This window comes from Pocillopora verrucosa, chromosome 9, assembly GCF_036669915.1.
Source record: "Pocillopora verrucosa isolate sample1 chromosome 9, ASM3666991v2, whole genome shotgun sequence".
Lineage (NCBI taxonomy): Eukaryota > Metazoa > Cnidaria > Anthozoa > Scleractinia > Pocilloporidae > Pocillopora > Pocillopora verrucosa.
This window is the reverse complement of record NC_089320.1, coordinates 7300301-7310571: the sequence shown is the minus strand read 5'-3', so window position 1 is coordinate 7310571 and position 10271 is coordinate 7300301. Positions and strand designations below refer to the sequence as shown.

General features: G+C 39.0%; 1 protein-coding gene across 1 annotated transcript; it reads right to left on the bottom strand.

Annotated features, from left to right (window-relative positions):
* Positions 1-811: 811 nt before the first annotated feature.
* LOC131774003 (adenosine receptor A2a-like) lies at positions 812-3149 on the bottom strand. The gene has a single exon (XM_059090003.2). It carries the CDS (start codon positions 3044-3046, stop codon positions 2108-2110), a length of 939 nt encoding a protein of 312 aa, XP_058945986.1. The 5' UTR covers positions 3047-3149; the 3' UTR covers positions 812-2107.
* Positions 3150-10271: the final 7122 nt, after the last annotated feature.

The following is a 10271-nucleotide window of genomic DNA, read 5'->3' as shown; positions in this document are numbered from 1 at the left end:
AATGGAGCAAATACAATTGTTCCTTTTGTATTATAGAGATTTCTAAAGAAGCAAAACACAATGGCGGATATTGTCATCAAAAATGGTTACAACGGCTTCGACAACAAAGGCCATAATCCTAAGAAATTTAGCAAACCTCTTCTGTCGTTCAAGAACAGACTACCACCATTGCCAAACGACAAAAGTAGTGTGGTTTCGTCCGAACGCGGCTTACATTCTCCTTTCCTACAAGGTTCGCTGTCAGATCACAGCAATACAGATATTGTTATTTTGTTGGACGACGAACTTAAACGAATTCGCCAATTGAGCAATAACCTTGGGATAAACCAACGCTACGAAATAGCTCAATATCACAACCGCTTTCACGGCCTCAAACAAGGCCGACTACCGCAGATAGAGAGCTCAAAATGTTGGAGACAGAGTCACAACTGGATAAAACGAAAGGATAATATTGATAGACATGACACTCCAAAATTCCAGACTGGTTTTAATTTCAAAGCCGCGGAAAAATTCAGCGTGGATTTGGACAGTTTGCCGAAGGGAGGAAAGAAATTACTTAAACCTGTCGATATACCATCGCTTGGGTGTTCGTACAGGTTGCCGATACCCAAGGAACAAAAACAGAGAACTACTAAATGACAATAACACAGCGCCTCGGGACATTTGGTGACTTTGCTAGTGTCGCATGTATTATCATAGCGAACTACTAACTCTTTAGGTCCTTCACTTGGTGTATTTCGTGTTTTTTTTAAGTCCTCAATTTGTCGAGCCGACGCAAGTTTATCGAAATGAGTGCTTTTTGACGGAAAGATTGGAGAATGTGTGCGGTATTCAGATCAACTACAGAAATGAACATCGAAAAATAGTGCATGTGCTTGAACATGAGAATTGTAAATTCTGTTTATTTATGCTTCAAATAAGGTTTCCTTTGAGGTCGACTTAGTGCTATATCTGATCTTTGCGATTTATTCGAACTGAAAGTAGAGTAAACGGGGTTCATGAAGAAAACAGAACACTGAATGCAAACTATACACATGTAACTAAGATATTATAATTCAGCCGTTCAGTGCTTTCTAGCAGTTCGCTGAATCGCGAGAGTTACGACAACGCGGACGCAAGAAAACCGCGAATCCTTGCGTTAACAAAAAATTCTCTTTGAGCACCTTTCATCGTCAAGTGAAAGGAAATTATGATAAAATTGGTGAATTAATTCACAAATTTAGCTTTTGTACAGCGTAGGAGTGAATGTTGAGGATACAAATATGAAAGAAAAGTTTAATTCTTACTGTCCGTAATACAATTCACTGACGTCATCCCAGGTCTGATATCTCCGTCAACCAACGGAGAGCCTCTTCTTCACATCTTGACCCTGTCAGCGGAGAGCCTCTCTTTTACTTCTCGACCATGACAGCGGAGAGCCTCTCCTGATAAATTACTAGTTATATAATCAGCCTCCTCCATCTCTCATGTTTTTCATATTTTGATATAGCGCTTTAAAAGGAAATGTTATAAAAGTAAAAGTAGATGCAAGCGATACATATGTTCATCTGTACTTTTAAATATTTTCTTTATCATCTGTTGTGTTCCTTTACCCTCACAAGTTAATCATTTTCTCTTATTACTCAGCATTTATCTTGGTCTAGCACATAGATCAATGCCAATCAACTATCTCAATGAAAGCGACAGAATCAATTTGACCTAGAATAGCTTAATTCAGAATAGTTTAATCAAAGCCATGGCTTCATCTTACCCCATAATGACAACAGATGATAGGATCTAGGTCTTACAATTTGTTTAGCACCAGTGAATCAAGTGATTAATCAATTCATTCACCTATTTCTCGAGTAACCCTTGTAAGCCTTTGAGATCCTTCAGTTCATATATTGAATTGAGGAAATAGCCAATTTTGGTTATCTCCACAATTAAGCACTAGGTGTTGAGGTGCCCACTTTCCGCCTTTTTGATTGCGACGTCATTTCCTGAAAACTCAGAGAGTCCTTGGCAAATATTTCAAGCTGTTATAGTATGCTTTAGCGAAATAGCACCGTGCATCTCAATTTGATATTATGTTGACTGAATTTGACCAACAGCTCACTAATAAAAACAATCACTGAGGCAAATTTAGCGATGCTTGAGTCCTGCAGAGAAAAAAACTGCAGATTCTCCGACAGATCGAGCCATACGCCTCGTAGAAGTCTCGGATTCTGAAAGTGTAGATTGCAAAGTTCATGGCAGAATTTGACAGAGCAAGAGTCCTGATCCACATGTGAGCCACTCCCTGAGGCTGGATAAGCGGCTTACCTGCCACGAACAAGGTGATAACCAGTGGAAACCAGCAAGCAGTGAAAACAGCGATTACTATCGCCAGCGTGCAGGCCACACGCGCCTCAACTCGAGAAGTGACGTGTACGGACGGTGTCTGACCTTTATTCTGGCGTCTTTTCTTCTTTAATCTGATCAAAAATATCATGATCAGCGAATAGGACACTATAATGATGATGTAACTCGCGGCGAAGGTCCCTGCTCCAAGAAAAGCTTTTGGGAAGGAATCTGGAACAACGGCGCTAATGACAGGAACCGCCAAGGAGAAGGTCCAACAAGCGATGATCATAATCTTCAGCCCGTACTTCTGCATCATGATCTCATGACCGAGAGGATACATCACGGCTAACAGACGATCCACACTGATCGCTGCCAGGTGCACCACTGAAGCAGAGCAGGACACTCTGGATGTTATCTTGTACAATAGTTCCAAGTTGGCTGCACAGTCCTTGACGAACGTGATCTTAGCGAGGATGGCTACAACAAGAGGCTCACAAACCATGGTGACGATCAAATCGGCGATGGCTAAGCTGAAAAGAAGGAAGTTTGACGGTCGGCGAAGACGAAGATTTATGGAAACTGCCACGCAAACCAGTATGTTACCAAATGTTCCCAAAACACACAAGATAGAATTGATTGATATCAGGGTGATACCATGAGCAACTGAGAGAGAACATTCTTCATGCGAGACATTAAACGCTGGATGATTAACAGTGACATTCATAGCATCTGAAAACGTTGCACGACACTGAGCGAAGGAAACACGAACTTAACACAACAGTTAATGTTGTTCGTTATAACCAAGTGCTTATGACAATTTGGTAAAGGCGAGGCAGGAACTAAAAAAAGAAAGAGAGTGTGGGCGGGAAAGTAGATTATAAGGTCAATATTGGGATCAATATTAGTATCTGGGCAACTGCCCACCTACCCCTCCCCTAAACCAAAATTAAACTTAACTTGTTGTCAATTGACTGTTGTTGAGTTAGGGGAGGAGTAGGTGGGCAGTTGCCCAGATACTGATATTGATCCCAATATTGTCCTTTGCGCTACAACGCCTCGGCATCGTTATTCGCCCAGTACTGGTTTACCTGCTTTACACGGAAAATTAATCTTAATTTTCCGCGTAAAGCAGGTAAAAATTCTTAATTAACTGACTCGAAATGATAAAGATATTTCTTAGTCACGTTATGTGTGTGAAATTCTATGAAAAATTTAAAATTGCTCTTATTTTAGCTAACACGGCTGGTTTTTTAATATCGACGGTCAATATATTTTCAAATGTTTCTTCAGAAAACCTCGAATAACACATTAAGATAATGATGTTGTTGTTTGAATGGAATAAAATTAATCTTGGCCAGATTCCAACAGCCCATTTAGTTCTAAATTCCTCTCATTCTTTATTATACCTAGAAAAAATTCAATTGCGATAAAAGAAAATTGAAAAATGCACAAATTATGTATTACCCCTCCCTTGCTTTGAACTCAAGACGCTCCTTTCGAAGCTCTTGTAATTGGCCAATATAAACTGAATAGTTTGCAAGGCAGATACAGGCGGGTAGGAAGTAATCAACCTTCTGTTCACCGACAAATGAGGTGGCTCTCAAGCTTAATTAGTTCATTTCAAAACATTAATGACCAAAATTAAGCATATTATTATGCGCTTCGAATATCTAGCAAGATAGTAAGCAAGAACAACTCTAGCCTGCTAAGTGAGACTAGTATCAATATTAGAGACGTTGAGTGTGTTGCGGAATACTGACTGGTTCGGTATCTTCTGTTCGGTTTCTTTTCCCTTCATTCGGGCACTGTCTTCAGACGGCACTTGATTTGTCGGCCTGTCGGGGGTTGTGACGGAGCTCTTTAATCTCCTCACCGCACTTTTCGTCCACCAATTGGCCTCCCTCTCTTCATTTAATGTTCCACTTTCTCCTTCTTCCCGGTAAAATTTTAACACAATCACTCTTTCGTCAGTTAACTCATTCCATTTTTCACTAATACGATTGCTCGTGGCCTCAGCAAAAAGTGGTAAAAGTTGTATTCTTTCTCCGTTGATAAACAAACCAGATTCTTCGTCGCGCGAGATGAGTTTTTCTTTGAAAACACAATTTGCTTTAGCGGGATTTGTTTTGAAGCAATGTTTCTTTTTGTGAACAGCTAGGTTACGTTTAAAAATGATTCCGTCGTTTGTCACAAAGTCAGTTCATTTACCCGTTTAGCACAGTCCGTCGTTCAGTTTCCATTGCATGCTCTCGGGCTGTAATCTTTCTAAATCATTTGGTCACGGTTTAGACCGATCTGTATGCGCAAAGAATAGTTTTTTTCCCCAATTCGAAATGCTTTCGTAATCTTTTGCATGATGTGACAGTTACGTGACAGGACTTTGTCACTTTTCCTTTTATTCTACAAACAAATGCAATCTGTTTACAGAGTAAGACCGGGAGTGATGAGAAAATTACAAGACGCACTTTCAGGGCGAGAATTCTCTTAAAACCTCTTTTCCCGTTTAAAATAACAACAGCTCTAGTTTGTTAATTTCAATAGAGAAATTTCTTAAAAAATAAGCTTGGGATTTTTTCAAAGAGAAATAGTTGATTGCATAAATTAAAACTTACTTGAGGGGACTGAAAATGTTGAATAACAGCAGGAATTACGTTGGCCATTTGCCAGCCCAACATTCCCTCCAACAACTGAAAAAGCCTGCAGTAAAATGATAATTGGCCCTTAATGACACCGCCTTAGCCCGTCAAGGTGTTCATTAGGCTCTGTGAATGTAGAAAACTAATAAGTCTAATTATGGTTGCTGTTTTGTCAAGTGAAAGGCATTTTGCAAGACCGATTCGCGATTGAAGGGGCTTCAAAATTCTCATTTATAACCATCAATAAGTTTCCGCTCGTCCACATAGCTATTGGTATCGTAGTCACAGATGCTACCAAAACGAATCGCTTCCACCGCCTTTGCCATACAGCCATTACTGGCAAATTCTGATAACGAGTTTCGATCGCCAGAGATGCACTCGTGAAGAACCATTCAATCACCATCTGAACTAACACGGTAATGGAAAAAGATCGGAGCAAGGTTAAAAGGGAATCGTTTTCTAGGTAAAAATATTGATAAAAGAATAAAAAGCCGTTGACAGAAACTATAGCAGTTGATTCAAACATCATGCTCATGATGGCGATGTCGGCCATTAGTCTTTCGCGACGAGGAGTACGAAAACTTCCCCAAGAAGCTAACTCTCTTCTCCACAATTGGTGACAACAATGATCAACTGCTACCATTACACTTCGTTCCACGACTTCTGTTATGCCATGGATAATTCCCAGAGCAGCAATATACAGCAAACTGCCCAGTTCCGCTTGTAAGACTCGAAAAATAACCGCTGTACTAAAGTACAACGGCGCAAGCAAGATGTATGAATATCCCGGATGTGTAATGTTCCATAACCGCTGAACACATATACGTGAAATGACTTTAGCAGTCACACCAATGAGAGGGGAGAATATGGCGATTAACAACCTACCATGACCACTTTTATGTTGCCATTTATAAGCGGGGTAAATAAAATATACAGCAGCGGAGGCGACAGTAAACGCGAAAATTAATGGTGTGACCAGCTTACATATCAAACTGGCTTCTCTTGGTCTTGAACGCATGCCAAATTTCCTCGCAAGATAACACAACTGGAGGCAATAACTGGCTGCATACAACACGTACATAGGAACTTTATATACAGAGGACTCCAAGAAGAAAGGTCTTCCTATGACTTGTAAAATAACGCGATAAAGTGCGTCAAAACAGTAAAAAAGACAACATATCAGGACCAAGTTGGTTTTCAATCCTTGTATCTGGTGTTGCAGGAAAAGTAATATCGTATGACAAAAGCTACAGACATAAAAGATGCCACAGGCGATGACGTCACATTCTGTTATGGTCCATTGTACACTGTGTGGAATTAATTTCTTTGGGAGTATTTACAATGTGCGAATGTTTTATAAGAAACATATGAAAGGAGCAGATATTCTGCACCTAAGATGGTGGCAGCGAGGAGCGAAATGAGAGCTCCAATGTACAGCGACTTGGATATGGTGTGAAGGAAAGATGGTCTTAATCGCTTCCACGCCATAGCCCTGTCTTCTTGCTGATTGCCAATCGATTTGGGTGTTTCCTCTTCCTTGGTACAAAAAGCGTTTACAACCGTTACATTGATACTCCTAGCTGCCAGATAGCTTGTGTTTATGCCTTTTCTGTCGTCGTACTCCTGATAAATAAATTCATCGACTGGATAAGAATACCACTGTCGACGTGAGTCTTCTAAATAATTAAATCCAAACGATTCAGCAGTGAATTCGGGTTCTTCAGGGTTGTAATGTTCCATGACGCTCCTTGTGAAAGAAAATGCCATTTGTCCGAGCAACTCTATCACGGCACTAACTGCCATGGTGAAACCGCTCATGCAAAATCAGGTTTTGTCAGTAATGCACGCGCTTAGGTCTTTTATATTCCATTCAGCTTGTCATGTCACGAAATTTGGTATCGAAAGTATTACGGAACTTTGGAAAATAACGCCTGAGACTGATATTGCACAGTGCTAAAGGAGTGACCTTCCACACCAATAGGAAAAAAGGTAAAAACATTTTTTTTCTTGCTTCAGCGCTTCAATTTAAAATGGAAAATTTTCCCGGAAGCCTGCCAAACTTGACAGGTGAAATGCGGATGAGACCATTGGATGTTGCATGTTTTATATGTATTATGATGCATAACGTTAACCAAACATGTACAACGCCATTTTTATTTCTCAAACCACAGATGGCAATAAATAAACACAAACTCAACAATATAATTTGAATCCCTTTTAACAATAGTCTTGTTTTAAACGCTCGGCATAATCTACAAGGAAGAGGAAAGGTTTGGGTGATCTTTCTCAGCTTAAAAACCGCAGAGATAAAAACAGGAAATTAAAACTGAAAGATGGGGAAGGTTTCTGTTTTGTTGAGACTCACACTTTCCTCGATGTTGACTGGTTACTATTTTTGTGGAGTTAAATGTGCAAGCCACTCATAGATGTCAAGGATACCTACGGAATTGTCTTTTTTTGACGAGATCTCTCGAGCTCGTTTTTATGAAACCCGTTCTGGTTTTATTCATGCTTTCATGGGTCCTCTTCAAAGTTAACTCAGGAAGTGTCAACATTACGTTCTTTGGAATAAGCTGATGAATAATGGCTATGTTTTTTTTATGCAGGCAACTCATTTACTGAACTGTTTAAGAAATTAAAAATAAACATGTGACGTAAATTAAAGAAAATGTTTCCGTATCGTGAGGCCGGATGTTAGACATACAGTCTGTAATGAGAAACTATAAGATAAGAAAATGATTGTCACCCATTTTATCATATAGTATTGCCCTGATCTCTATCAATGCTATGGTGTTGGAATTTTTTGTCATTCTCGATAACTTACTGGATTGCGTCGCAGTTCATACAAACCTTTGTGTTCGTCGACCCTTGAACCACCTACCTTCTTCACAGCATACCGATTGCTGACTTGCTCGCCAGTAGGGTATGCAAACCTCCTCTAGTTGCAATCCTAATAAAAATCAACTTTCATTTGGTAACTGTAACTCCCATTCTGAAGTATAAATATCATTTCGTTTTTAGCCTCTGTGCATTACGTTATCAGCATTGATTTTTATTTTGTAGTTGTTTACACACAAAGCCTTGGTCCAAACCTTTGAATGGTTGCGAAACTCATTTCGTTGGACCGGCAGTTTTTGGGCTCTTGCATGTTAGAACTTTCTCATCCTTTTCTTTGACAGTGACTTTTGAGATCGGAAGGCACAAAGCAAACTTGGAATTCGCGCTTCACGAGGTGATTATACACCTGCAGGTCTCTTTCAAAATCTACATGGCCCTCACACTTGCGATTACAATAATTGTTTTAAATGCCTTTTTGTATTTAATGTCTTTTGGTCTCAGTTAGTTCCGGAAAACTGTTCAAGTAATATCTAAGACTTCCATTGACTACGGCTTCGTCAAATTGTGAACCATAACTTTCCTCATTGCGAAATCAAGGATGCAGAACTTTCGCTAGGGATTTCTACAATAGAGCGAAAGATTTGTGGGCATGTTCTGACCCTAAAATGTTTTCGGTGCAGCATGCTATTGACTGACGCTGGGAGTGAGACCAAATGTTTCAGAAAGAACCATGGAACGTTGCAGGTGGCACTAAATAACAGCGTGACGATTTTTAATTTTGAAAGTTCTCTTAACAGGGTCAACTACTAAAAAAGATTGTAAGAAAGAAAGTTTTCTACAAAAAGTTTCGCAAAGTTGTATTCCCGTTCTTCGAACGGAAGTTAATTACCTAATTTCCCAGTAGATTGTCCGGAAGATGTTATCACGTCAATGGACCGAAGACTGTCACATCCTTCTCGATCCACATGAATCTCGAATAAACATTGAAATATTTAAAAATATTACACAGTAGAAAGGATTTTTATCAAGCTTTGATTCTCGTTCGCGTCAGTTCAGTGACGAAAGGCATGGCTAAAATTATACAAGGAATTGAATATAAAATATTGTTTCAAATTAGCTTTGCAAGAGAGAGGCATAAGTGCGAGATGGCTGTGAAATTGGCCTCCTAAAGCATGAGTTGTCGATTTTAAATGCTGGTTCAAGTTTCTTTGGAATAATCTTTGATTCTTTATTTTGTGGGGGTTTCAAAGCATATTTATCAGAAAAAATAAAAGTAAATGAGCGGGGTGCTATTAGGGTGTCAAAAATCTAAATTCATCTAAAAAAAAATTCAGTTGATTTATTTATATACAGCATATGAAAAATCACTCTTTGATACCTATTCATATTTGCCCCTCGTCCCTTCATTCATTCATTCAATCGTTCTCTCGTACGTTCACCTTATTAATTTTTTTTTCTGTTAATGTAATTTATTATTTAAGTTTGCCAGTGCAGTCCGGTATCAGTGATTGTTTCATTCGAAGCGCGTTCATTTACGCGATACTTATTTCATTTGTTGTTTCCTAGTTCATTCGATAAATATCTCACATTTCACATTAATTTCCCGTCTTTTCGTAGCTTTTCTCCACTCGTTATTTCCAATTGTTCCCTCCGTCTTTTTTCTGCCCCTTCGTGCATCTTTTGTATATTATTCGACCAGGTAACTAATTTTGTACGCTTCATTTTCTCGATAGTTCTATCAATACTTAAAATCCCCACTCCGGCACTTTAAATTTTTTCATGTTTAACCACAATTTGCGTCGCTTGCATCCGACGATCTAATATCTGTTTTTGACGAGCAACTGGGAAGTCATTGATAGATAGTTTCAGCCTTATGAGATTCATGCACATACTTTATGATTTAGATAAATTAGTACATCATCACGAGGTCAGCAGTTTTGAAATTTGCACGGCATGCTCAGTAACTTTAACCTTAATTTGTGTTTGTGTTTATATCATAATGTTTTTTATTATTAAGTTAGTTTAGGTTAAATATATTCTTGCGTGTCTTGAGTCAGTCTTAAGCTTCACTCGTACCATATTTGGATTTGACTAACTTCAAGTCAATTGAGTATTGACATTTCAACCCCCCCTCCCACACGTGATGGTCTCTCACCACTTTATCTCTAAAGCAGACGGGCACTCAACTCAAAGCTTGGTTTGTGCTGACTCGTAGTTAAAGCAGAGGTCAATTTACTTCAAATGCAACAATACTATATTACTTCAAAAAGCACTAATTTTCATGCACAAACTTGAATATGTTGAAAGATAAATATCATTTTCCGGTGTCTCGAGGAAATTGATGTTATCACAAATTGCTTTCTGTGCCGAGTATAAGAATACGTCAGTATACGATTGCATTGAACGAAAATATGGAGTTCTCGGGAGGAACGAGTTATGTAATAAAAATCACAGCTCACAAAGTTGCTCCTTTTC